The sequence below is a fragment of the Budorcas taxicolor genome, chromosome 14 (genome assembly GCF_023091745.1).
Source record: "Budorcas taxicolor isolate Tak-1 chromosome 14, Takin1.1, whole genome shotgun sequence".
Taxonomy (NCBI): Eukaryota; Metazoa; Chordata; class Mammalia; order Artiodactyla; family Bovidae; genus Budorcas; species Budorcas taxicolor.
In genome coordinates, this window is record NC_068923.1 from 14,474,557 (window position 1) to 14,501,987 (window position 27,431).

The 27,431-nt window shown below is 57.2% G+C and overlaps 2 protein-coding genes across 2 annotated transcripts in view; one reads left to right on the top strand and one right to left on the bottom strand.

Moving 5' to 3' along the window:
* Positions 1–22,660, bottom strand: IQANK1 (IQ motif and ankyrin repeat containing 1). Its single transcript, XM_052651703.1, has 13 exons — positions 22,585–22,660; positions 19,252–19,341; positions 9,876–10,009; positions 9,517–9,681; positions 9,258–9,449; positions 9,056–9,181; positions 1,386–1,525; positions 1,267–1,321; positions 1,062–1,154; positions 785–893; positions 599–692; positions 391–525; positions 1–304 (listed from the first exon to the last, which is right to left on the bottom strand). Exons 1-13 carry the CDS (start codon positions 22,658–22,660, stop codon positions 1–3), a joined length of 1,713 nt encoding a protein of 570 aa, XP_052507663.1.
* The window catches only part of FAM83H (family with sequence similarity 83 member H), a 12,845-nt gene continuing 6,203 nt past the window's right edge, over positions 20,790–27,431 (top strand). Inside the window, exon 1 of the mRNA XM_052651702.1 lies at positions 20,790–21,347. Coding sequence (XP_052507662.1) covers positions 20,790–21,347 — 558 coding nt within the window. The remainder of the gene's footprint in view (positions 21,348–27,431) is intronic.

Sequence of the window (27,431 nt, forward strand, 5' to 3'; positions counted from 1 at the left end):
CTAGAGGCTCCCGCCCGGCAGCTGCACGCGCACAGGCAGGAGGACCTGCAGCTGCTCTGCCGGCGGCCACCGAACCTTGGTGACAAAGAAGAGGCGGAAGTGCTGCAGGCGCGCCTCCTGGAACTGGTTGGGGCCGTACTCGGGCCCATCGGTCGGCCGCAGCAGCGACAGGTACCTCTCCTGCTCCAGCAGCCCGTGGCCCAGCAGCTCCTGCACCAGGCCTGGCTGCACCGCCTCCAGCTGCTGCTGCACGGCTGGGAACAGATCCACCTCATGCAAGTCAAACACCAGCGGCTTCCCGAACCTGAGAGGACAGCGCAGGCGGTGGGCAGTGAGGGCTGGGGCGGGAGTGGGTGCGGCGTCCGGGTGCCTGCCCTCCGCCCACCTCACCTGAGCGCCCCCAGCAGCGCCAGCCGGATCCTCTCCGGCCGCAGGTGGTCAGGGTTCACGGCGTCCACGTAGTTGGTGTCCTGGTAGCGCAGGAAGGTGGCCGCCTGGCCTGAAGGGTCAATAACAAGAGGCCACCTGGGGCCAGCCTCCAGGTCACTGCCATCTGCTAGAACCCCCAGCCCACCCCTGGCTGGCCGGGACCACTGACCTGCCGTCTGCGCGGATTCGGTCACCCACGTCCTTCATCAGCACGTCGTGGAGCTCGCTGACCTGGCACTTTAGCCCGGGCACCTCCTCCTCCGCTGTGGGGGTGTAAATGTGGGGCCGATGGGAGGAGCGGCCCAGATAACCCCCGGGGGCCCTCCGGCTCCAGCCCCAGCCCCGCCCCACCCACCCTCCTGGGTCTGCTCCCGCAGCTCCAGCCTGGCCAGGGCCAGCGCCTCCTCTGCCTTCTGGGCCTCCTGCTGGAGCCTGTCCACTTGCTCCTCTGCATCCTTGATGCCCTGCAGGGGGGCCCCACGCTCTGCTCAGGGCAGGGCTGGACACCAACACCCGTCTGCTGTGCACAGCTGGGACCCCTAAGGAAGAGGGGGCGCCCCACCCCAAAGGCAGCTGTTGGAAGCTGACAGCCCAGAGGTAGGGCTCCCCAGGTCCGCGGGGGAGAAGCCAACCTGCAGCGTGAGCGCGGCCAGGCCTGTGCCCCTCTGCTCGCACTGGTCGTGCTCCGCGATTCTCCGGTTGAGCTCACAGTAGGCCTGCTGCAGCTGGGGGGCAGGGGGCGAGCCGGCCTCCGGACCAGGTTGGGGGTCCGCAGGGCGCCTCCGCACTCCCAGCTCTCCGCCTGCCCTACCTCCCCTCCGGGGGCGGGCGGCTCACCTGTTGGTGACATTGCTGCTGATCCTTGGCCAGCTGCTGTACTTTGAGGTTCATGCTGCAGTGGAGGGGAGCGGTCAGAGCAGCCCCGAGCCAGCCCCCCTGCCTCCCACCCGCCGCACCGTTGGGCCTCCGCCTCCTTGTGACGCGCGGCCTCCTGGGCCCGGCGCTCCCGCTCTGCCTCCATGTTCTGGAGCATGGCGTCTGTGAGGCTCAGGTCCCACGACTGCAGCACACTGACCACCGTGTCCAGCGAGGCCACCTAGTGAGAGAAGCCACTGGTCAAGAGCTTGGGCCGCCTCTTCTTCACCTGGGGAGGTGCCACAGTCCCACTCCGGACAGGACACCCCAGGGGCACAAAGGTGGCCCTGATGGTGGGCCAGGGAGGGGCCCGGAGCCTTGACCATCATGATCAACACCCACAAAGCCGGGCCCTGGAGGGTCCCCACGGCCTCCTTCCCGAAACCTCAGGCTCCGCATCCCCCAACCTGCTCTCCTCCACACCCCACCCCCCAGCCCCCACTGCAGGGTCCTGGCTGCAGCCTTTGCTGTCCCCTCGCAGACCTCCATCTGTAGGACACAGCCCTCGTCTGCACCCATCCCAGGCCCCACCGCTCCTGAGTGAGGAATGGCCAAAGGAGGCGGGCTTCTCAGCATGGGGCACAGGGGCCTGGCAGCGTTTCATTTCTGGACTCAGGAGGTTAATCCAGGTTTAATGGAGCCACACAACTTTGATTTGTATAATATTCAGTATGTGGTTTGTATTTAAAAAGAAAGTTAAAAGATGTGCAAAATCAGGGACGAGAGAAATGGACAGATGGAGCAGATGAGTAAGTTAGTGAATTAAATGATAAAAGAATGAAGGATTCTTGGGTTAATTGAATGAATGGATGAAATAATGAACTGATACATAAAAATTAGCAAGAAGAGATAAGAAAGCCTTCTTCAGTGATTAATGCAAAGAAATAGAGGACAAGAACTAAATGGGAAAGACTAGAGATCTCTTCAAGAAAATTAGAGATACCAAGGGAACATTTCATGCAAAGATGGGCTCGATAAAGGACAGAAATGGTATGGACCTAACAGAAGCAGAAGATATTAAGAAGAGGTGGCAAGAATACACAGAACTGTACAAAAAAGAGCTTCACGACCCAGATAATCACGATGGTGTGATCACTCATCTAGAGCCAGACATCCTAGAATGTAAAGTCAAGCGGGCCTTAGAAAGCATCACTATGAACAAAGCTAGTGGAGGTGATGGAATTCCAGTGGAGCTGTTTCAAATCCTGAAAGAGGATGCTGTGAAAGTGTTGCACTCAATTTACCAGCAAATTTGGAAAACTCAGCAGTGGCCACAGGACTGGAAAAGGTCAGTTTTCATTCCAATCTCAAAGAAAGGCAATGCCAAAGAATGCTCAAACTACCGCACAATTGCACTCAGCTCACATGCTGGTAAAATAATGCTCAAAATTCTCCAAGCCAGGCTTCAGTAATACGTGAACCGTGTACTTCCTGATGTTCAAGCTGGTTTTAGAAAAGGCAGAGGAACCAGAGATCAAATTGCCAACATCCTCTGGATCATGCAAAAAGCAAGAGAGTTCCAGAAAAACATCTATTTCTGCTTTATTGACTATGCCAAAGCCTTTGACTGTGTGGATCACAATAAACTGTGGGAAATTCTGAAAGAGATGGGAATACCAGACCACCTGACCTGCCTCCTGAGAAATCTGTATGCAGGTCAGGAAACAACAGTTAGAACTGGACATGGAACAACAGACTGGTTCCAAATAGGAAAAGGAGTACATCAAGGCTGTATATTGTCACCCTGCTTGTTTAGCTTCTATGCAGAGAACATCATGAGAAACGCTGGACTGGAAGAAACACAAGCTGGAGTCAAGATTGCCGGGAGAAATATCAATAACCTCAGATATGCAGATGACACTACCCTTATGGCAGAAAGTGAAGAGGAACTCAAAAGCCTCTTGATGAAAGTGAAAGCGGAGACTGAAAAAGCTGGCTTAAAGTGCAACATTCAGAAAATGAAGATCATGGCATCTGGTCCCATCACTTCATGGGAAATAGATAGGGAGACAGTGGAAACAGTGTCAGAGTTTATTTTGGGGGGCTCCAAAATCACTGCAGATGGTGATTGCAGCCATGAAATTAAAAGACGCTTACTCCTTGGAAGAAAAGTTATGACCAACCTAGATAGCATATTAAAAAGCAGAAACATTACTTTGCCAACTAAGGTACATCTAGTCAAGACTATGGTTTTTCCAATGGTCATGTATGGATGTGAGAGTTGGACTGTGAAGAAGGCTGAGTGCCAAAGAATTGATGCTTTTGAACTGTGGTGTTGGAGAAGACTCTTGAGAGTTCCCTGGACTGCAAGGAGATTCAACCAGTCCATTCTGAAGGAGATCAGCCCTGGGATTTCTTTGGAAGGAATGATGCTAAAGCTGAAACTCCAGTACTTTGGCCACCTCATGCGAAGAGTTGACTCATTGGAAAAGACTGTGATGCTGGGAGGAATTGGGGGCAGGAGGAGAAGGGGACGACAGAGGATGAGATGGCTGGATGGCATCACTGACTCGATGGACATGAATCTTGAGTGATCTCCGGGAGTTGGTGATGGACAAGGAGGCCTGGCGTGCTGCGATTCATGGGGTCGCAAAGAGTCGGACACGACTGAGCGACTGAACTGAACTGAACTGAAGGGATTTAATGGATGAATAACTTAGATAAGATGGTTGAACAAATGGATAGATGAATCCAATCCAATCATTTGACACAACTTGTGACTGCCTTTCGTGTGACAACCAAAAGCACAGTCCCTGCTTTCTCAAAATTTCCTCTCAAGTGTGGGACATCCCTGCTGGCCCAGCAGCTAAGACTCAGTGCTCTCAGTGCAGGATGAATCCCTGGTCAGGGAACCGGATCCCACACGCCACAACTAAACCCTGGTGCAGCCTAATAAAGTTTTTTAAAGAGAATTAAAAAAAATGTTTCCCTCAAAATTTACTTCTCTCAAGTAAACAGTATGAGTGGGTGTGTGAATGGATGGATGGATAGCTGTGTGAATTGATAGTAGTTAAATACATGAATAAATGAGGATGGCTTAAGGTGGTAGGAAGGGTGAAACAGATACAGTAGCTAGTGGCCAGACCAGCAAGTTTATTAATAAATGAGTCATAAGCTAATAAGAAAAGGTGTGAACTGATGAAGAGTAAATCCACTTCAGGGAAAAATGATTGGATTGAGTGGATAAATTTATGAAAACAATGATAGTGGGACAGATGAGGGATGAAGGGATGGCGGCCAGAGGCACAGCTCATGGCTGAGGTCACTCAGTTCTACAAGGCGGCTTCCCTTGTGGCTCAGTCGGTAAAGAATCCGCCTGCAGTGCAGGACACCCAGGTTCAATTCCTGGGTTCGGAAGATCTCTTGGAGAAGGAAATGGCAACCCACTCCAGTATTCTTGCCTGGAAAATCCCATGGGCAGAGGAAGCTAGCGGGCTACAGTCCATAGGGTCACAAGAGTCGAGCACGACTTAGCAACTAAACCACCACGTTACTGACTTCTCTGTCTACTTGTTTCACCAGTTGCTGAGGTAGGGATGCTGAAATCTGCTACTATGATTGTGGATTTATTTCTTGTCGTTCTCTCAGTTTTCGCTTCATGTACAGCTGCAAAAAACATTCAGAATTCTTTTGTCCTCTTGATGAATCCTCTGTCCTTATGAAATGATTCTTTTCTCCCCAGTAATATTCTCTGTTCTGAAATCTACTTCTTCTGATGTTAATATATTCATTTCAGCTCTCTTTACTTAGTGTTATCCCAGCACACTTGTCCTGTCCTTTTAATTTTCTCCTATTTGTGTCTTTGAAGTTTGTTTCTTATGGCAGAATACTGTTGAATTTTTAAGAAACATGTACTCATTTGGCTGTACCGGGTCTTTAGCCTGGCACGGAGCCCTCTGTTGCGGTGCGGCCACCTCCGGCTGTGGCTCACAGGCACTGAAGCAGGGTCGGCAGCTGCTCTGCTCCTCCGCACATGGGATCTTGGCTCCCTGACGAGGGATCAAACCTGCATCCCCTGCATTGGAAGGTGGATTCTCAACCACTGGACCACCAGCAAGTCGCTACAGTTGGATTTTTGTTTTAATCCAAAAGACAATCTGCCTTTTAATTGGGGTCTTTTGACCTTCTACACTTAAAGAAGCTATTGATATGGTTGAGTTTTAAATTACCTTTTGCTATTGTTTTCTACTGGTTCTAGTATTATCTTCCTTTTCCTTTTTTGCTCTATAACTCTATTGATATTTAGTAGTTGCTTTAGGGCTTCCAGCATACATATACCTGTAACTTATGACGGTCTGCCTTTAAATGATATTGTACCACTTCACATACAAGAACCTTCCACAGTAGGTTTCATTTCCCCTTGCCAGCCTTTATATTTGTGTCACACAATTGAACCAAACAACTATAATTTGTGCAGTTTTCAGTACGTGTACCTCCATGTGTTATAAAACCACATGACACATGCTGTTATTTTTTGTTTCAACTACCTTCTCAGTAAGTTTAAATAATAAGGCAATATCTCATACATTTACCTGTGTAGTTACCCTTTCTAGTGTTCCTCACTCTTTTGAGTGGATCCATAGTTCCATCCGGCATCCCTTCTCTTGGTACGGCTTCCTTTGATGTTTCTTATAGTGTGAGTCCACTGGTGATTGAGTCTTTCAGCTTTTGTGTGTCTGCAAAGGTATGTCTTTATTTTGCCTTCAGTTATGAAAGATATTTGCACTGAGTATCGCATTCAAGGTTGACAAGATGTGTTTCCTTCTTCAGTACCATTAAAGACACTGCCCCACTCTCTCCTCAATTCCACTCTTTCCAACAAGAAGTCTGCCATAATCCTTATCTTTGTTTTCCTGTCTGTCTTTTTCCCTCTGGCTGCTTTTAAGATTTATCATTGGCCTTGAGAAATTTTATCACATTGTGCCTTAGCCTGATTTTCCTTCCTGTTTCTTGAGATTTGAGGAGTACGGTTTATACCTTTCATCACATTTGGAAACCTTAAGGTTATTATTTCTTCAAGTATATATGTTTTTCTGTTTCTTCTCTCCTTTGGAGACTCTAATTACATACACAGTAGGCCTCCTGAAACTGTCCCACAGCTCATGGATACTCGCCATTTGGAAGAACTGCTCTCTCTTCTGAGTGTTTGTACTTGTAAGTAGTTTCTATTTTGTAAGCCTCAAATTCACTAACCTTTACCTCTGTTCTAAGTCGACATTAATCTCATCCGTAGCTTTCTGTTTCTCATCTCAGACACTGTCATTTTCACCTCTAGAATTTAAGTGTTTTATGTCTTCCATTCTCTATTCAATTTTTTGAGCATCTGGAATACAGTCACAATAGCTGTTTACAAGCCTTTCACACTAACTCTGACAGTCACGTCAGTGCATTTGCCTTGACTGGTCAAGGTTTCTCATGGTCATATTTTCCTGCACCTTTGTATGCCCAGTATCTTTAACTGGTGCTAGCAACGTGCATTGTGTCTTGTTAAGAGCTGTTTATGTTGTATCTCCATACATATCCTTGAATTTTGGCATACAGTTAAATTACCTGGGAAGTTTTATCCTTTGGGACTTGCCTTAAGATTGGTGAGGCTGTACCAGAGCAGCATTCATCCTCACGACTGAGGCAAGTACCCCACCCAGGGCTGCAAACGCTGTGAGAGCTCCTGCCCAGGCTGGCGGAGACAGTCTAGGTACTCCCTCCTTCCATCCTGACGGGTGCTCTGACCCAGCCTCGAGGCATTTCCTCACTTCGTATTCCCTGGATCCCCAAAGGTGCCCTACACACCTCTGGAACTCTCATTAAAATTCTTATTACAGTATAGTGGCCTTACAGTGTGGTGGTAGTTCCAGGTGTACAGCAAAAGCGAATCAGTTATGTGCATACATACAGCCACTGGATGTATGACTTACCATTGAGTTTTGAGAGTTGTCTAAATATTGTAAATACAGGTCCTTGATGCTTTTGAACTGTGGTGTTGGAGAAGACTCTTGAGAGTCCCTTGGACTGCAAGGAGATCCAACCAGTCCATTCTGAAGGAGATCAACCCTGGGATTTCTTTGGAAGGAATGATGCTAAAGCTGAAACTCCAGTACTTTGGCCACCTCATGCGAAGAGTTGACTCATTGGAAAAGACTGTGATGCTGGGAGGGATTGGTGGCAGGAGGAGTAGGGGACGACAGAGGATGAGATGGCTGGATGGCATCACTGACTCGATGGATTTGAGTCTGAGTGATCTCCGGGAGTTGGTGATGGACAGGGAGGCCTGGCATGCTGTGATTCATGGCGTCGCAAAGAGTCGGACACGACTGAGCGACTGAACTGAACTGATCAGATGTGTGGTCTGTATGGATTTTTCTCCTTCTCTGTGGCTTGTCTTTTCATCCACTTAACAGGGGCTTCAGCAGAGCAAAAGTTTTACATTTTGATGAAGCTCAATTTGTCTAGGTATTTTTCTTTTATAGACTGACTGTGCTTTTTGTCTAAGAAATCGTTCCCAAAGATTTTCTCTTGTGCTCGTCTATACGTTTTAGAGTTTACGTTTTGCATTTAAATCCACAATCCACTTTGGGTTAGTCTCTTTATAGGGTGCAAGGTTTAGGTCGAGGTTCATTCCTTCGCCTGCGGACGTCCAATTGCTCCGGCACCACCTCTTAAAGAGACTGTCCCTGTTCTCCCAACAGCCAGAGGGCTCCTGCTCCCCACTGCCCAGCTGTGTGCTGCTCCTCTCAGTACCCCCTGCACCCCTCCCCCAAACTCAGGCACCAGTGGGTTCCACGTCCTCCTCAACACCCCTCAGCCTGCACACTTCTCCAGCCCTCAGCCCGGGGCCCACCAGGGCACCAGCATCTGAGGGGTGGGCCTCCCTGTGCGCTCCTCACTCCAGCGACCCTGAGGCTGTGGCCAGGTCCTTCCGTCCTCCTGGCCTCACTATTGTTCCTTCGTCTAGCGTGGAAGCAGTAGTTTGAAGCCAAAGGCTCTGCTGGTCTTTTAAAACCTGTTCTGTTGCTTATCAAAGAGCGGAGAAGAGCGGAGGAAAGGACAAAGGGCAGCCCTGGAGCAGGACCGGGGGCGGGGCTTGCGACTCGGGGGCGGGGCTTGAGATTCCACTCAGACTCACTAAAGAAGGTGGTGGCACTGGCTGACCCGCCTTCACAGCTGTTCCCAGAGGTCCTGGGCTACCTATCTGACCAGGCCTCCAGGACCCGGGAGAAATCCAGCCCCCTCGCCCCCGGTCTCCAGCCGAGGGCCTGGGAAAAGGCCCATTGGTGCTGTTTCCAGATGCCAGGGAGGAGCTGCCAGACCGAGGCACCTGGAGAAGGGGCTTAGGGATCAATTTTCTCAGAAACGGGGAAATTCTGAGGGTGAGGGTCCAGATGGGCAGGCCGAATGCTGCCCTCAACCCCTGAGCCCCCGCGCTGCCCCCAGGAGCCTTGCTGTTTCCCCACCTTCCTTGGAAACAGTATTTCTAAGGTGGACTGAGAGTCCGGGGAGAAGAGAAGAGCCCTGGCCAGAGGAGGATCGCGGAAGCCAGAAGCTGTGGTCTTGATGGCGCGTTCCCGGGAAGGCTCACAGCGAGGAATTAGGTAGGGAGCGGGCCTGCTGGGTCCAGGAAGGTCAGGACCCAGCCTGGAGCGCTACCAGGCTCCTGACAGCTTTGGGAGAGGGAGAGCGAGCGTCCCGCGGGGTTCTGCCCTCCTTCGCACACCTGCTCGGGTGTGCTCCCGTCGTCCGCATATACCCGGGGGTCAGCTCCGAGCTTCAGAAGCACCTCCACGGCTTCCAGGTGGCCCCCAAAGGCCGCTCGGTACAGCGGGGTCCGGCCGAAGGCGCCCTGCGGGACACGCTGGCTGAGCAGGGCCCGCCATGGCGAGGCGCGACCCCCAGCCCTCGAGGGCCCCGGTGCCCACCTTGCTGTTGGGACTGGCGCCCTGCTCGGCCAGCAGCTGGATGGCCAGGGACTGCCCGCCTGCCGCCGCCTCGGACAGTGGCGTGTTCCCGCCACTGTCCTCAAAGTCCACCAGGGCCAAGCGCCGCTGCAGCCGCCGCGCCATTCCCGCCGCGTCGCAACCCATGCCCTCGCGGGTCAGCAGCTCGTCCACCTGCGCCAGGTGGAGGTCAGCGGCGCCCCAAGCTCAGGACCCTCCGCCCCGCCGCCCCGCCGCCCACCTCCCGCAGGACCGCCTGGATCTCGCCCAGGTTCCCGTCGAAGGCCGCCTCCAGCAGGCGCGCCCCGCGCAGCCGCTCCTCCTGCCGCCTCCGCTCGGCCGCAGCCGCTTCTTCCTGCCGCCGCCGGGCCGCCTCCTGCTCGCGCCGAACATGGGCCACGAAGGCCTGTGGGAGGTCCAGTGCGATCATAGCTCAGCCCTGCGTCCCACCCCCGACTAGCCCTACAGTTCCCGCCCCGCGGCCCTGTGTCCCCGCCCCCAGACCTACAGTTCCCGCCCCCGGCCCTGTGTCCCCGCCCCCAGACCTACAGTTCCCGCCCCCGGCCCTGTGTCCCCGCCCCCAGCCCCACCTGACCTCACCTCCCTCTGCAGCTTCTCCATCAGCTCCTGGTAGTCCTGGTGCTCCTGCTGACGGCGGGCCAGTTCCTTTCTCGCCAGGAGTTTCCGGAAGGCACACTGGATGACGGTGGCTGCTCGGTCCTCCGCGGTTGGCCCTGCTTAGTGGGGAGAGGGCTTATGGATCCCAGGATTCCCCTCCACGCGGCGATCCTCGCGGCTGCGGGGCCAACACCAGGTGTGCCAGAGCTCCAGGTTAACAAGGCGAGTGGAGTAGGCGAAATCCCTCCCGACCAGACCAAAGGATCAAAAATGTTCTAAAATACACACACGACCAAACCAGAGTAATCCAGCGGCAGAGAGCAAATGAGGCTGAGCCAGATAACTGGCACAAAGCCTGCCCTTCCCCATCCCAGACACAGCGGCGACCCTGCAAACACCCTCTGAGCCCGCAGCTTGGGAAGACATGTGGAGATGGTGGTGAGAAACCCAAGCAAGATCGAGAAGCTACTGTTGATCCTCAAAGACTCCCTCCCTCTGAAAGCCAGAAGGACCCCTTCCAAATTCAGGCAGCCACACCCAGAGCCAGGGCCGACAGGGCTGAAGTGGGTGATCTCAACCACAAGTGCACTGGAGCTCGGAAGAGGGAGCCCCTGGGACCTGTGATCCATTGGCCCCACACTCAGCCTGGAGCCCGGTGGCACACTCGGCCACAGCGGAGGGTCCCAACGCTAGAACTAGAAGAGACATTCACACCCACCTGCCACTCTCTGACCCTGTGATGTGTGACCGCCTAACCTCTCTGTGCCTCAGGATCCCTTTCTCTAAATGGGGTGATGGCAGTCACACTCCACAGGGCTTTGCATCAGTCCAGTAATAGAACTGGTGAGTCCTGAGAGTAACTGCTCAACCTGTGTTCTTGGTTGAGCAAGAACTAAGAGAGCAGAGGAGCAGCGGACCCAGCTGCCAGGCTCAGCATGAAGGAAAGGGCAGGGAGAAGGTGTACACGCACTGCCAGACGATGCGGCATTCAGGAGGCTGGGGAAAACAAGCAGAGGAGCCCGCTCTCCACAGGCACCGCAAGCTGGGGAGGAGCTCAATAAAAACAGAAATTCAAGGGATCAAAGACAAGAGGGAAAAAATGGAACGAGGAGACAGATTTTAGAGTCATCACAGAAAAGATGGAAGACAGTTCTCAGTTCTGCAGGCCAACAACTACACCAAGAGCAGCCAGAAACCAAGCCCGCGTGGTGCAGAGTCGGGCACGCAGGTGAGGGCACAGTGAGGACAATGACTTAGTGTCTCTGGAATGTGGAGTCTAGTGATGGGGAAAGTATTTAGAGATAAAACACGCAAAATTTTCTGAAATGAATCTTAAGACAAAAAGGACAAAGAATACACCAGGGAGCAGAACAGCTGGCATCGGATACATCCTATTTAAGTTGCTGGCCCTTAAGGAAAACGTTATTCAAGCACCCAAGTAGGAAATAAATCCAACTGTGCTCTCCTGGGACATTTTATAGCGACATCAAATGTAGAAGTCAGCAAATGAGCGCAGCCAAATAAATAAATATTTTTAAAATAAAATTTAAAAACCAAAAAAAAATATTATTATTCCTGACTGCACTCTGACAGGCACCAGAAGGTGCCAGGAAACAGACCCTAGCGACACGTGCACGCAGTATACTTGGTCGCGTTTCTGTCCTTGACCTGGCACCCAGCTCCCTAGCCGTGGGAGAGACATGAGATGCCAGTAACCGGGTGAGAAGCGCAGAAATCACAGTGAATCAAATTCGCACCTGCGGCTGAAAGGGAAGCCAGCGTCCCTTCAGGACAGGGCCCAAGACCCACCTCGGTGTGCACAGATCTGCCTTCCAGCCTCCCAGAGGCCCCGGTCCACTGACTACGGTTACCAGGCCCTGGAGGAAGGACAGCAGGCAGACACTGGGGACTAAGCTCTGGTTCTGAACCAGTTTCCAGGGCCCCCAAACACTGCCGTGTCCACTGGTAAAAGTGGGGCTTATCACGCCCAGAAGACACTGGCCGAGCTGTGCCTGGATTCCTGATTCACAAAGACCACGAGCTGAGACAAGGCCGCTCCTATGGCCGAAGGACCTGCGGGCAGGCAGAGCGGACGACCCCCGCACTGCGCGGAGGGAGCTCACACGCGTGCAGGGGCGGCGTGTGCGGAGGCCGCCAGCCCCGGGCCTGGACGCCCAGTGGTGCAGGCCCTGCAAACGCTCCGTTTATCCCGCCAGCAGGGGGCGCGGGAGGCGGCGGCAGCGCAGCGCCGCCCGCCTGCTCGACGCCCCTCTGCTCTGGCGCTGCCTGGCAGCGGCCACACCTGCCGGCAGCGGCCACACCTGCCGGCTCCCGCAGCCGGCCACGCGCGCCAGGACGCCTCCTTCCGCCTTGCCCGCTGAGAGCGGTCTTTCTGAATCATGATGACCTCGCCCGAAGCCCCCTTTGCTGCACCCAGGCCAGTAAGGAGCGTCAGGGGCTGAGCAGAGGGAGCAGGGAGGTGCAGGTGGGCTCCAGGAAGAGACCCACGGCAGCCCAACAACGCTTATTTGTTTAAGCCTCCCCCTGTGAGGGTTCAGAGGAGAGCCCTGCATCAAACAATGAGAAACACCCGTGACCTGCTGGGAGGCCAGTGGGCTGTCCTCAGGTCAATGGGAGATGGGAGCCCAGAACCGAAGAGGCTGAGCAACAGCAGTGAACTGTGGGGCCAGGATACTATCGCCATAGGCAGCAGTCAGGGGGACAGTCAGGATGCAGAAACCCCAGGGCGAGAGGCAGGGCAGGCTCCATCCACCCGAAATCGGACATCAGCCACCAGTCTTTCACCCACTTTTCAGACAAAAGTCAAGGTCAAAGACTCACAGCTGCTGGGAGAGAATGCCAGACGCCCTTGGTGGAGGCCCTGCAAAGCCTCTCCAAGAGCTCTCTCCAGGCTGGCATTCCCTTGCCAGCCCCAGAGGAGTTGGTGGCCCCTGTCAGGGTCAACGGTGCCCTGGGGAAATGGGAATAGAGACTTTTTGAGGCCTATAGACATGATATCTGAACTGACACTGCTGCCTGGGGGGAGGCGGAGGTGCATTGCCGCATCATTATGGTCCTGTTTTCAGAGCGAAGGCTGAGGGACAGGCGGCGGTTTGGCCCCAGTCCATTCCCAGGTCCATCTGCGACAGGGTCACTTGGCTGCTGGCAGAATGCTCACACTGGCTTCTTGACCAGCAGAGCTGTTACCGTAGCAAGAGCCAGAGGGGAGCTTGAGAAACTCCCCATTCCCACCAGGACCGTGATCAAAATAGAACAATTTCCTGGAGGAACTGAAGAGACTAATACCAGCACCAAAGACGTGAGAGACCCCTATAAATACAGTCAGCTGACCTTTGACAAAGGGGCAAAGGCAATGGGTGAAGCCAAGATGGTCTCTTTAATAGATGTTGCTGGAACACCTGGGCGTCCACACACAAGAAAGTGAATCTGGACACAGATCTTACACCCTTCATGGAAATCAACTCAAGATGGATCACAGACCTGAATGTGAAACAAAACTGGAGCACTCCCTGGTGGCCTAGTGGTTAGGATTCTGGGCTTTCACTGACGCAACCTGGGTTCAATCCCGGGTTGGGTTACTGAGATCCCATATGTCTTACAATCAAACCAAACGAAAACCCCCACAAAACTGATTTCTAGAAGGTAACAGAGGAGAAAACCCAGATGACCTTGCAATGACTTTTTAGGTACAACACCAGAAGCACAATTAATGAAACAACTGATAAACTGGACTTCATTAAAATGAAAATTTTTTTCTCTACTAAACACAGCCTGGGAGAAACGTTTGCAAAAGACACATCTGATAAAGGACTGTAATCTGAAATATACAAAGAACTCTTAAGATCTAACAGTAAGAGAACAACCTGATTTTAAAATGGGCCAAAGAGCTGAACAGACACCTCACCAAAGAACCGATACTGTTGGCACAGAAAGCATATGAGAGATGCTCCACATCACCTGTCAGCAGGAAATGCAAACTAAAACAAGAGGGAGATACCTCTGCAGGCCTATTAAAGGAGCCAGAAGGCAGGCACTCTGACACCAGGTGCTGGCGAGGATGCGGAGCAGGGGAACCTGCGGTCAGCGCTGGTGGGAGCGCAGGAGGCTGCAGCTGCTTTGGAAGACAGTTAGGCAGTTTCTTATAAAACTAAACATACTCTAATAATTTAACAACTGTGCTCCCTGGCATTTACTGAAAGGAACTGAAATCTTATGCTCACATCAAATCCTGCACGTGGATATTTACAGCAGATTTATTATAATTGCTAAAACCGAGACGCAACCATGATGTCCTTCAGTAGGTGAGTAGGTAAATAAACTGGTTCATCCAGACAATGGAGCCCTAAAAGGAAGTGAGCTCTCAAGACACAGAAAAACACAAGAGGTGCCTCCCTGCAGACTGAGCACGGTGGGTGGAGAGCTGCAGCCCCCGCCACCCCCAGGAAGGCCGTCGTGCGGCACAGAGGAGTGCGGCTGGATGTGCTCCTTTCTGTCCTGAAGAACCGCTGTGTGCCTGATGCCTCAAGTTCTGGAGTGAGGACCCCGGCTCCTTCACTCAGTAATATGCACTTATGGGGAACCTTAAATGCATATTCATACTGTTCATGGAGTTTTTAAGGCAAGAATACTGAAGTGGTTTGCCATTCCCTTCTCCAGTGGACCAGGTTTTGTTAGAACTCTCCACCATGACCCGTCCGTCTTGGTTGGCCCTACGTGGCATGGATCATAGTTTCATTGAGTTAGATGAGGCTGTGGTCCATGTGATCAGATTGATAAGAGGCTTATGGAAGCTTCCTGATGGGAGAGACTGACTGAGGAGGAATCTGGGTCTTGTTCTGATGGGTGGGGCCATGCTCAGTAAATCTTTAATCCAATTTCCTGTTGATGGTCCCTCCCTGTTATTTGACCTGAGGCCAAACTATGGTGGAGGTAATGAAGATAATGGCATAAGAAAAAGTTGGCTCAAAACTCAACATTCAGAAAACCAAGATCATGGCATCTGGTCCCATCACTTCCTGGCAAATAGATGGGGAAACAATGGAAATAGTGACAGACTTTATTTTGGGGGGCTCCAAAATCACTGCAGATGGTGACTGCAGCCATGAAATTAAGAGACACTTGCTCCTTGGAAGAAAAGTTATGACCAACCTAGACAGCATATTGAAAAGCAGAGATATTACTCTGCCAACAAAGGTCCATCTAGTCAAAGCTATGGTTTTTCCAGGAGTCATGTATGGATGTGAGAGTTGAACTATAAAGAAAGCTGAGCACCAAAGAATTGATGCGTTTGAACTCTGGCTTTGGAGAAGACTCTTGAGAGTCCCTTGGACTGTAAGGCGATCCAACCAGTCCATCCTAAAGGAAATCAATCCTGAGTATTCACTGGAAGGACTGATGCTGAAGCTGAAACTCCAATACTTTGGCCACCTGATGCAAAGAACTGACTCATGTGAAAAGACCCTGATGCTGGGAAAGATTGAAGGTGGGAGGAGAAGGGGACGACAGAGGATGAGATGGTTGGATGGCATCACCAACTCAATGGACATGAGTTTGGGTAAACTCCAAGAGTTGGTGATGGACAGGGAGGCCTGGCGTGCTGCAGTCCATGGGGTCTCAAAGAGTCAGACACGCCTGAGCAACTGAACTGAAATGAGCTTAAATGCATATTACTCAGTGAAAAAAACAATCCAAGAAGGCTATAATACTGTATGATTCCAAGTATCTGACGTCCTGGAAAAGGCAAAACTATGGAGACAATAACAAGACTGGTGGTGGTGAGGGATGGAAGGGGGTGTGAGGAACAGAGAGAACATGGGGGAATTCTAGGGCAGTGAAAATCCTCCGGGTGATGGCACAATGATGTGTACATGTCATTAACATTTGTCCAAACCTACAGGATGTTCAACACCGAAAGTAGACCCTAATGTGAACTGTGGTGTGTCCGTGAGGCTCGTCAGCTGTCAGCAGTGTAAGTGGGGGCGCTGAACAGGAGAGGCCATGCATGTGTGGTGGGCTGGGCATCTATGGGAATCTCCGTGCCTTTCCCTCAATGCTGCTCTCAAAGAATAAAGCCTAAATTAAAAACCCAAAGACCTGAGGAAGTCAGTTGTGGTGGTGTCCATCACATCTCCACTAAATTCACTTGTCTGGCCTCTGCAAGAAACAAACAATGGAGGGAGAAGATGGATGAAGGCAATGCGTACAGACTACGGACCAATCAGGGCCACCCTGGGCCTTGGGCACCTGGTGTGTGGCACCGCCTGGCCCGTGGTGCTCTCCTGTCCATGCCAAGCAGCAGGCCCTCTCTGCCCTGCCTCAGGACCACGTTACTCTGGGCGGGCAAGATGGCAGCCCCTGACGACGCCCCTGTCTTGTTCCCGGGAGTCTGTGAACACGCTGTGTTACATGGCACAGGCCGTAAAGACTGGAGGCAGAACTAGGGCCACTGTCAGCTGACCTGAAGACAGGAAGCCAGCCAGGGTCATCAGAGAAGGTGCAGGAGAAGACGCAGAAGAGCTGGGACTTCGGAAGAGGCTGCTGATTCTGGACAGGGAGGGAGCAGCCATGAGCCAAGAAATGCGGGCGTCTGCAGGAGCTCGAGGACAAAGGACAGATCCTCCTCTAGAGCGTGCAGGAAGCACCTTGATTTTAGTCCAGTGAGGCCCAGGTCAGCCTTCTCACCCACAGAACTGCAAGACAGTACATCTGTGCTGTGTTGAGACATTAAAACTGCATTAACTGCTGTTACAGTAGCTACAGGGAACCAGCACAGAAACCCACGTCATCCCGACAACTCACGGATCCAGGCAGCTCCAGAGGATGGGAGACTAACCCACACTAATGAAGAGTTTGCAGATCTGGGACGTGCCAGGATACCTTAAAGGTAAGAGCTAAGCTGTTATGCCTCGGACCTCCTTCCATCAAGGGGCTCAGAGCTTGGCAGGCCTCTCAGGGCTTCAGTGCAGCTCATGCTATCTCTGGGGATAGCACCCGTGTCCAAGGAGGCCCAGAAGGCTAACAGTCAAGCCCAGGGGTTCTGGTGGAGGCATGTGCTGCCATGCTGGCTGGCTGGCAGGTCTGATGAGCTGAAGCTGTATACTCGTGGGGAGGAGGAGGCCGGGTGGGACCCAGTGGGAGAGCCACAGCACAGACTTCAGGCTCCAGAGCAAGGCTGTGCCTCCCCTGAGAACATGGTTCTGGATCTGGAGAACAGCTCTGGGATGGGGAGGGCCCTGGTGGAGCCTGGAGTCCAGCCAGGGCTCCAGAGAACAAGCAGCCTGAGTCCCCACCCTGAGCCAGGGTCCTAGCTCTGGGACTTGCGGCGCTGGGCACACGCAGCAGTCCTTCACGACAGAAAGGAACACATCCCGATGCACTCCTCTCTGCCGCGCAACAGGGTTCCTGGAGGTGGACAGGGGACTCCGGCTCGATCCACAGAGCTCAGTCCACACGGAGGCGCCCCTCAGACTGTCCGCTGCCGCCTCACAGCTCCTCTCGGGAGGTCCCAGCGGAGGAGATAATCTCCCAGGGGTACCCGGTTCACGGCAGGGAGAGTGGCCTGCGGTGTGCACGTAGACAACTCCAGCACAACGGGAAGGGCTTAGCCAGTGTCGTGAGCCTGAAGTGAACAAGTCTGGAACAACGGCAGGCAGGCCTGAGGAAGGCGTGCGGGCAGACTGGCAGCACGTGCCCCTCTCGTCAAGACCGATCTAGACTGGCTGGCTACTGACCTACCGAATAACCGTCGTGACATCAACTCGTGCACTCCAGCTGACAATTTGGACAGATTGTCAGAAATGTGGGTGGTGATAGGAAGCCAGAGTCTCTCTGGGGCAAGGGGCTTCTTGGAACAGACCAGAGTGTGAACACGCTGGAAGGGTACCCACTGCAGGGAGCCGAGGCTCCCAGACACGTGAGCACGGCCGCAGAAGGTGGGGGTTGGGGGCATGTGCACTTCTGGCCGCCCAGCCCGGAGCAGAGCAGTCCTGCGTGACACCTCCACTGTGAGGGGACCCCGATTGTACAGGCTGAAGTCTAGGCTCTGCAGTTGCGCCTGTCCTCTGGTTCGAGGCTGTGCCTGCAGGCCAATAACACATCCGTGGTCCTGGCACCCGCCCTGCCTAAGTGGGGGACCCGCCTCCTGCAGAAAGAGGTGAAGCAATGGCAGGTCTTGTGTTACTCCAGGTCCATGGGGCACGGCCTCAGACAGGGGTGGACCGACCTGTTGAAGGCTCGAAACCCTGACCTTGTGAGGCTGGTTTCCGTTCTGGAAAATTCAGTAGAGCCCACTTCCCACTACAGAAACTCACAAGGAGGGGGCAGACACCGGTCCCTCCAGTGCCTGAGAACGGGAGCAGGACCTAAGGGCAGACTGGGCTTCTCACCAGGTGCCTGGATCTTGAGGAAGTGACAACAGGACAAAACCCCTGGAGACAGCCCTTGGTGGAGCAGCCGGGAGAGCACAGCAGCAGCGCCACCCGGGCAGGGCTCCCGGGGCCCAGCCTGCCTGTGTCCTCCGCTGCCTCTCATTTCTGCCGCTCTCCAGGCCCCCATCTCCTGCCACTGGGCATTCTTCCAATACATAGGTTGGGCATTAAAACTTCTATGAAACCGACAGTCAGGACTCTGCAAGCCTTCTGGGGTCTGGCCCTGTCCTCAGGACAAGGTCAGGCTCCTCATCCTGGCCCTTTCATGGTCCGGGGGAAAACCAAGGTGACTGGCAGTGCTGGGAGTCTATCTGGGGGTGAGGCCAGAGCCACCCGGGGAGGACCACACTTGCAGGAGAGACTGGCTGCTGGTGGCCGCGACATGGAGACTGGAGGGGCCAGTTCAGAGCCAGAGTCAGCCGGCAGGGTGTGGGGGGGCGGGCGGGGGGGTGGGCGGCAAGGGATGTGGGGGCAGGGAGCTGGCCGCAGGCACAGGCTTGCCAGGGAGCAGAGCCAGACGGCAGACACGCGAGGCGAGGGCCTCGACGGTGTGCAACTTGGAAGTGCCGCAGAGACTGAGGACACCCATCAGGTGGGTGCGCCTGAATGCGGGTCTGGGCCGCAGGAGGAAATTTTTCCTAGAGATTCTGCTCTAGAGGCCACTACCAAGAGACCATGACTGAGGCCTGGGACTGAGGGCGCGCACCCCCACCCCAGGGACGCTCTGCCAGGGCGGAGGAGGTCCCGCCTCCGGAGGAGGCGTTGGAGTTGCAGGCGTACGAGAGAGGGGCCCCCGCGAGGCCGCCCCGCAGGCGCACCCCAGCACACGCATTCGCGGGGCGTGCACACACGGGGACGGTGCAGTGTCCAGCCCCCGGCCAGAGAGCGCACTGGGGAGCGTGGGTTCTCACCTGCAGGGGCCTCCGGGCGCTCGGGGGTTGCGCGCCCCGTGGCCTGCGGGCGGGTCTCCTTCTGAGGCTGGCGGCTCTCTCCGGGTTTCCCTGCGGAGGGGGCGGTCAGTGGGGTGGGGCTGGGTGTGAGCTCGGCCCCGGAGAAGCTGCCGCCCGCAGCGTCATCGCGAGGCGACCAGGGCCGGGCCGCGGCCGCAAGGGGGCGTCGGCGACCAGGCCCGCCCGTACGTGGGCTGAGCTCCAGGCCCGGAGCCCAGGTGTGGCGAAGCCACCGCAGGACTCGACGCCCGCCCTACCCCACCCCTAACACTGCACCCGCCCGGTGCCACTTCCCGTGCCCCGACGCTACTCCCGCTCTGTGCCTCCGTCTACCTACTCGCGAGGCCTCTGGGGCAAGGGCTGAGCGAGAAGGGTACAGCCGGCGGGGCTGGGCCAGGCAAACCAGTTCAGCCAGTGTGACGGAGCCGGCTGGGATGGGGCCCTGGGCGTGGGTGTGAGTCAGCGGGCCCCGGGCTGGGGAAATGACGGGGAGGAGCCGTGCGTGGGGCCCCCTCCCACCAGGAAGCGGGGGGGCGGGAGACGCCGCTAGGCAGGCTGGCCCTGCGTGCCTCCCCCACAGCCGTCCCCAGGGATCCAGAGGCTGGCCCCTGTGGGCAGAACCGCCGGACCCCCAATCAGCACGTCCTCACGAGCCCTGCCCCAGCTCAGGGCAGGCCGGCCTCTTCCTTACTGCCCCACGTCAGTCCACTAAATGCCATCTGGGCCTTCCAACGTCCAGTCTCTTCCACCAGTCCCTGCCCGCGCCACCCCCCCACCCCCACCCCGCCCCCGGCCCCCAGTGGAAGTTTCCCTCAGAGGGAGCAGTGGGTCCATCAACTGCACAGGACGCCCCGTCCCCCGCAGCTCCCTGCGCCCGCCAGGTGGGCTTCTCCCCCCATACTGGCTGGGGGCTGGGGCCAGGGGCTCCTGTGGCAGTCGGGTTAGAGCAGTCTGTAACCAGTAAGCACCCTGCCTGGATGGTTGGCGCTCTGAGCCCTATGGGCTGCAGCTGGAGTTTCCCGGGAGCAGGGGAGGACGGGGTGGGACGGGGTGGGGGGGCACTGGTGCCCGCCCAAGGCAGGACCAGACGCGTCCCGACACACAGCCCGCAGTCTGGCTGCCGAGTCGCCTCCTCCGGTTTCTCTCAGTCTCCCTCCCAGTCTGGCCGAAGAGGCCTGTGCCCCAGCAGCCCTGCGCCGTGTCAGCGCGTTAGTCAGCCTCGCGCCGGGTGAGCAACCGCGCCGCCAAGTCCCTATAAACTCCCTGGCGTGGCCCAGCCCGCGGAGTGGGTCTGTGAGGCCCACAGACAGAGCCCGGGTCAGCGCCTCAGCCGGGGTGCCAGCCCAGGTGAAGGGCAGACACGAGGGGCCGCAGGAGCGGAGGGCCCACCGTGGCCTCTCAGGGGAGCCCCCTGGGCCCGCCTGACCGAGGCCGGCCAGCAGATGAGTCGGGGCCCCCGAGGAGCAGACACCTGGTAAAACAGGCGCCAGATTGGGGGCATGTCTGGCAAACGAAGTAGAGCTCGCAAACCCCGGCCCAGGAGGGCGGGCAGGGCAAAGAAGGCCACGGGGCAGCAGGGCCCTGAGGCCAGGCCCCCGCCCCCCGCCCCAGGGTGCCTGGGGGACAAGGCGGGGGTGGCCCCTGCGGGGCACGTGACCAGCAGCAAGCTGGCTCCCCAGGGGCACCCCAAGGTGGCCAGACCAGAGCGGCCACAGGGAGCCGAGAGGCCGGAGCAGGCCGCTGCCGTGGGGTCCGAGCTGGTGCTGGTGCCCGCTGCGGACATGGAGGGCTACGGGGTGGGCGGCCTGGTGCCAGGCCTGGGCCCGGAGCTGCTGAGGCTCCACGAGGTCGAGCTGTGCTTGGCCCAGGAGCAGCTGCTGCTGGAGGACCGGCGTCGGCAGGCCCAGCTGCACATGCGGCTGTGGCAGGAGGAGCAGCTGTGGCTGCAGCAGCTCCAGGAGCAGCAGGCCTGGGTGCGCGTGGAGGGGCTGGAGCTAGCCCTGGCCTTGGAGCAGCTCCGCAGCGAGGGCCTTGAGGCGCTGCAGACCCAAGACCCGGTAAGGCCTGGAGGGAACTGGGGTGGAGGAGGCTGACCATCCCGGGGGTGTGGCGACCGTGGCAACACCCATGGCACATCTGTGGCCCAAAGTGAGGCTGGTGCCCACTGCACGGGGCACTGCAAGGACCACTCAATAGGAAGCCCTCCCAGGCTGGCCCGATGCTAGAAGGCAGAGGGAGCCCAGGCGGGGACTGTTCAGGGAAACTGAGGCAGACGTGTCTCTGCAGAGCACACAGGCATCCTGGCCCGGTGGGCCGGGGCAGGAACTGTCCAGCACAGCGTTTGGGACATGTGGGGTGAGGGCCGGGTCCCGAGCCCAGCTGGACAGTCAGCAGGCAGGACCAGCATCCCCTCCCCCGCCTGACACAGCTTCCTGGCCACCTGCCCGGCCTGCTGTTTATTGCAGAGCCTGTTCCCAGGGCTTGAGATGAGATGGCGGAAGCCACCTGAGCCATCATCCTCATTCCAGGAGCACTGCCGCCTCAGACGCAGCTGGGGCTATTTTGGGGAGCTAGGGTCTAACCCAGCTTGGCGTGGAAGGGTGGGCACTACCATCCTGCCAGGTCTGGGGATCTGGGAGGCCTCTGGGGTCCAGGCCCGCTCAAGCAGGGGGGCTGCAGCTGGGGAACAGGGTGTGGGGCTCCCCTACCAAGCACAAACCCCAGTACAGGCCTGTGCGTGGGGAGGACCCCTAGCCGCAGCCTAGAAGGTGTTGGCAGCCTAGCAAAGAACTCAGATGAGTGCTGTGACAGAAGAAATGGGATTCAGAGAAGAGCGACCGTGGGTCAGGGTAGACATGGGAGGAGATGCACTTCCTAGCCCATGGCGGGACTGAGCCAAGGGCAAGCTGTCACCTTTCAGCCTGGAAGTGGCTAAAGAGAGCATGGCCTGAGGGAGCAGCAGCCAAGGAAAAGCACAGCAGGGCCTCGGTGGTGAAGAGGGCCAGAGGGGACCACACACCGTCTGAGAGTCCCCACCGTGGGTTGAAGCCCTGCTGTTTCAGAACCTATACTCAGTCCCCACAGGCCTGCTGCCTGTCTCCACGTGTCCTAAAGTTATGCTGTGAACACTGTCCTCGGGACCCCAACCCCAGGGGTACAGTCCCAGGGTCAGAATCTTGAAGGGACATCTGAGCTCTGACTCCCCTGTCTCAGGGAAGGCTCCTGGGCGGCTGCACAGCAGGTGTCACAAGTCAGAGTCTGAGCCAGGCTGGAGGTCAGAGGGGTCACACTCACCGGCAGGGGCCCGTGGCTTGGCTCTAGGGAAGGACTTCCCTGGCGCAGCTCTGAGTGCCCCCTTCTTACTGCTCATTCTCCTGGGTGAGGGGAAGGTCAGGAGGGTGTGCTCAGAGTGGCAGAGACAGTGGGGACAGCATCACACGGACCTGCAGGAACAGACAGCAGGTGCCGAACTGGGGAACACAGGATCACCCCCCAATGTAGCTTCCTGCCGGCTTCCTTGTCCCCCCACCTGCCCCTGGTTCTTGGCTTATGTGTGCCCAGTAGCTTGGGTGGGAATGCTTGGCAAGAAAATCTGGCCACAGCTTATCCCCCTTGCCCTCATGTCCCTGCCCCCTCAGCCTGGCTCACCCATCCTTACCCCAGGATTGATGTCTGGTACCCATCTCCCAGCTTCAGACCACTGGGCTGAGTCAACTTTGTCCTAAACAGCAGCCTGGGACAACCTGGCCTTGCAGAAGCCTCTGTGCCCACACTGCCCCCAGCCCTCCCCCCACACCCCACCCCTCTCTCGTCTTGGCCTTGGCAGGAGGTGTTGTCGGGGCCCAGGAACAACACCTCTCTCCCTGGCCTACTCGGCTGACCACCAGATTCATTTCCCGAGGGGGGCCTCCCCTGCCCCAGGCTGTGTCGCTGCCCCCTCCCCTGCAGCACTGCTGCCTGGGTGCTGCCTGAGCGCACACCTGTGTTCCCACCGTGGATGTCACTGAGCGTTTGGGGAAGGAGCAAATGCAACTGGGAATGACCCTGAAAGTTGGGAGAAAGTGACCGGAGACGGGCTGAAAGAGATGGATGGGCACTATGGCGGGGGAGGGAGAGAGCTTGAGGTGGGAGGGCAGCGGCAGGTGCTGCCATGGGCTTGGGCAAATGGTCGAGGGCTGGGCAGGGCCTGCGTCGTGTAAGAGCCCCTCAGAGAGGGTCTGATGGGGAACTGGGGTTCTGAGGAGGAATCTGAAGTGTTTGTGGGGGAGGCTGGGGGGCTGGGGCAGCTAAGGAAGGGAGTGTGTGTATGAGTGCCTGCACACAAGTGTGGCGGGAGTGTGCGGGGCTCAGGGACTTGCAGGGCCCCCAGTTTCTGAGGGACTCTGGGTGCTCATATAGGTGCCTGTATGTTGTAGGGTTCTGTGGGGGATGGCCCTGCTTGCGTGCAGAGTCTGTATGTGTGGACACAGGCATGCGCCTAAGTGCAGCAGGTGCAGGCCTCCATGAGCTTGTAGGGTCCTGTATGGACCTGGGTTTCTATGTGCATCGGGAGCGGGGGTCCCATGTAAGTGGGGGTCAGTGTGTGTGTGTGTGGAGTCCCTTGTGTGTGCAGGTCCCTATGTGCCTGTACAGTCCCTGTCCACAGGTGTGTGCTACATGTGTGTGGGTGTGCCAGTGCGGGGAAGGGACTGGCGTGGGGAAGAGTCCCCGGTGTGCAGTGGGTCTCCTATACGCGTGTAGGGTCCCGGATACCTGTGGGCATCAGAGTGTGCGGGGGTGGGGCTGTCCCGGTGTGGTGGGGGGCACTCTGTGCTCACAGGCCCCCAGGTCCTGCCCCGCCCAGGGCTCGGCGCCGCCCTCAAGGTCTCACCTGCTTCACCTGCCTCCCCCAACTCGTAGGCAAGGCCAGAAGCACCGCCCCCCGCGTCGGGCTGGCCCGTTTCCTAGCGACTAGCCGGAACTTCCGAGTCACCGCGACTTCCGGGGCGAGGGTCGAGGGTCAGGCTTAGGGCCCTCGAGCCTTCGGCGAACAGATGGGTCCCTGGGGACGCGGGGCCCCGGAAGTCGGGGCCTCAGCGGTCTCCCGGGGTCCCGGGCTGGGGTCCCGGGCGGCGCCGCCGGGGGGGGCTCGGCGAGGGTCCCGGGAGCGGCGGCGGCGGGCGGGCGGCGGAGGAATTCGGGCGCGCCGCGGGTGGGGCCGCCCCGCCCCCAGGTGCTGCCCGGGCAGGCAGGCGGCAGGGGCGGCGGGCGGGGCGGGGGCGGGCGCGTGAATCAGGCCGCGCGGCGGGCGGGCCGCGGCAGGGAGTGGCTGCCGGACCGACCGGACCGCGAAGCCGCTGGGCGGCGGTCGGCTCCTGCTGCCCTTGTCCTGAGACCCCGCGCACCTGGCCAGGTAGGGCCCCCTCCCCGGGCTCCGGCCCGGCGGGGCGCGCGGAAGGGGAGGCCGCGGCGGGGTGGGGCGGGGTCGGCACCGTCGGCGCCCCCCCGGCGCGGCCTCACCTGGGCGACCAGCCCGCCTGCACCTGGGCTGCGTCGGCGCGACCCAGAGCGAGGCAGTAGGAGCGCGACCGCGCGCGACGGGGTCGGGCCGGGTCTGCTGGAGTTGGGGCCGAGGGGACGCCACGGCCGCGTGTGCTGGTGCGATCGCGGGCGCCCTCGCTCGACGCCGGCCCGAGAGAAGTGAGTGGGAAGGGGCCCCGGGCCCAGATCGAGCCAGCCCAGGCCGCCCCGCCTTGCTCTTACCCTCGTGGCCTAGCTGGAGTCTGGAGAGCGTGCCGGGCCTGGCCTAGACCCTTCCTGGGGATGCCCCTTCTAGGCGGCCGTGGACTAGGGGTGGCCCGCGTGGCCAGAGCTCTGTATGGTTCCCTCCGTGGGGCGCAGGGTTCCCTGGCGCCCAAGTCCCTGGACTGGGTGGGTGGACGGGACTCTTGGCCCAGGCAGCTTAACTTTCTGGGGTTCGGTCACCCACTTTGGCCCTGCAGTGTGCACTGGAAAGCTGCAGCTCACCCACTTCCAGACCAGGAGCCGCCTCTGCGGGAATCCCAGCCCCGTTCTCCTCCTGCGGCCTGAAGCCTCTGCCTGCTTGGCGCAGGGCCCGCCCACCTTGTGCCCCAGATCCGTCCCTCCGGATAAAACCCCAGGCCTGACCGCGGGGAAGACTTCCGCTGGAGGTCACTGGTTCAGGAGCCCACTAGAGCCCTGAGGGCCCTGCCTGGAGACTTTGTCGGCTCTGTCTGAGGTCAGAGGTCAGCAGCCAAAGAGCGGGATTCCTGCTGAGTCATCAGCCTGGGTGGGATAAGCGCCCTTCCCTCCCTTCAGGCCAGCGTTGGTAGGCAAAGGTGGAGAGGCAGCTGTTGGGGTTCCCATAGCTGGGAGTGGCCACTGCCGGGCCCACAGGTCAGGGGCATGCGGACCTGTGAAAGGAGACAGGCAGAGGCCTAAGGTGGTCAGGGGCCCGAGTGTGGCTTCCTGCGGCTGGGCAGGGCCCCCTGCACACTCCCTCAGGACAGGCCGTTCCCCACTCTCGGATCCCCCACCTCCTCTGCATGCAGACTGGACACTTGGAGTTGATTCCCTTCCCCAGTGAAGTAGGAGGAAAGGAGGTCCCTTCCAGTATGTCCCCCGACGTGGGAAGCGGCACCCTCAAGGGTTGTCAGCTGGATAGCGCCCCCTCCCCAGTCAAGATAACACACACCCTGTGGTCACACACAGGGTCAGGACCCCGGTGTAAACAAGCCCACACCACGTACCCTTGTGTGGTCAGCCTGTATCTGGTCCTGGTACAGTGAGGACACATGGCCACCCCATTTGTACCCAGATACGCCAGCGGGCAGTGCCCCCTCTTAGGCACAGCAGGTTTTCCTCAATCAAACCAAGTAGCCTTTCCACCGGGTGTGACTGAATATACATGGGGGCGTCCCCCACCCCCACCTCCACGTCACTTCTCCCAGGAGGGCAGATAAAGATTCCCCAAGTCATCCCAACCCCCCCCAACTGTCTCCAGTGGGCCACTGACCCCGTCCAGTCAGCGCTGTCCAGCTGCACCTACAGGGGCTGGGGGCACTCTGCCTGTCAGCCCACATTCAGGAAGCCACAAGCCAGACAGGATCAGCTTCCTACAACCCTCCTTCCAGATTAGGGAGATGAGCATCCAGGTATTTCAGGGGTCCTAGGGAGATGGGTCCTAGGAGCCAAATAAAGACCCCCACCTGGCCTTCCAGGACCCATGTTCCCCCAGGCCAGGCTCCCATGCAGGCCCCTTGGAGGCAGGGGGGCTGGAGTGGAGCCAGCGGGGCGTGGCTGATGGTGAGAAGTTAGGGGGGCAGTGAATGTGGAGAGGCTCACCTGGAGCTGAGGACAAGTGGGTGGTGACCAGGCGCTTGGAAGGTTATTGTTGCCCCACGGGCCAGGCTTGGCAGGGACAGGCCTCTAAGCTGCCACGATGTGAAGTTCAGGCCTGGGGAGGGGGAGGAGTGTGCCAGGGGTGCGGCCTAGGGAGGTGTCTAGGACGGTATGGTGGACGGGGCAGAGGGCTCCAAGGCTGGCAAGTGGGTTGTGGGGCTGCGTGTGAGGCCCTGTAGCACAGGTAGGGGAGTGGCCAGGCTCCGTGCACTGAGGTCGCCTTGGGCCAAGTGTGCTATCAGGTCAACCCTGGCAGCTGCATTCAAAAAAGCTTTTAATTAAATTTTTAAAGTGAATACTCCATTTACAGTTACTACAAAATACTGGCTGTATTGCCACGTTGTCCAGTACATCCTTGAGCCTGTCTTACACTCAGTACTTTGTACTTCCCACTCCCCCACATACACTAGTCACCACTGGTTTGTTCCCTATATGTGTGAGTCTGTTTCTTTCTTGTTATATTCACTAGTTGTGTTTTTTCTTAGATTCCACATATATATGATATCATACGGTATTTGTTTTTCTCTGACTTATTTCACCTAGTATAAGCCCTTCAAGTCCATCTATGTTGCGGCACATCACAAAATTGCATTCTTTCTGGCCGAGACAGCTGCATTGTACAGTGGAGGGAACAGGCCACAGAGAGCAGTCCAGGGTCCCCCGGCTCTAGGGGCAGAGACACAGGCAGTGCCCCAACTTGTCCAGTATGCACAGTGCCAGCGGCCACAAAAATGCATTCA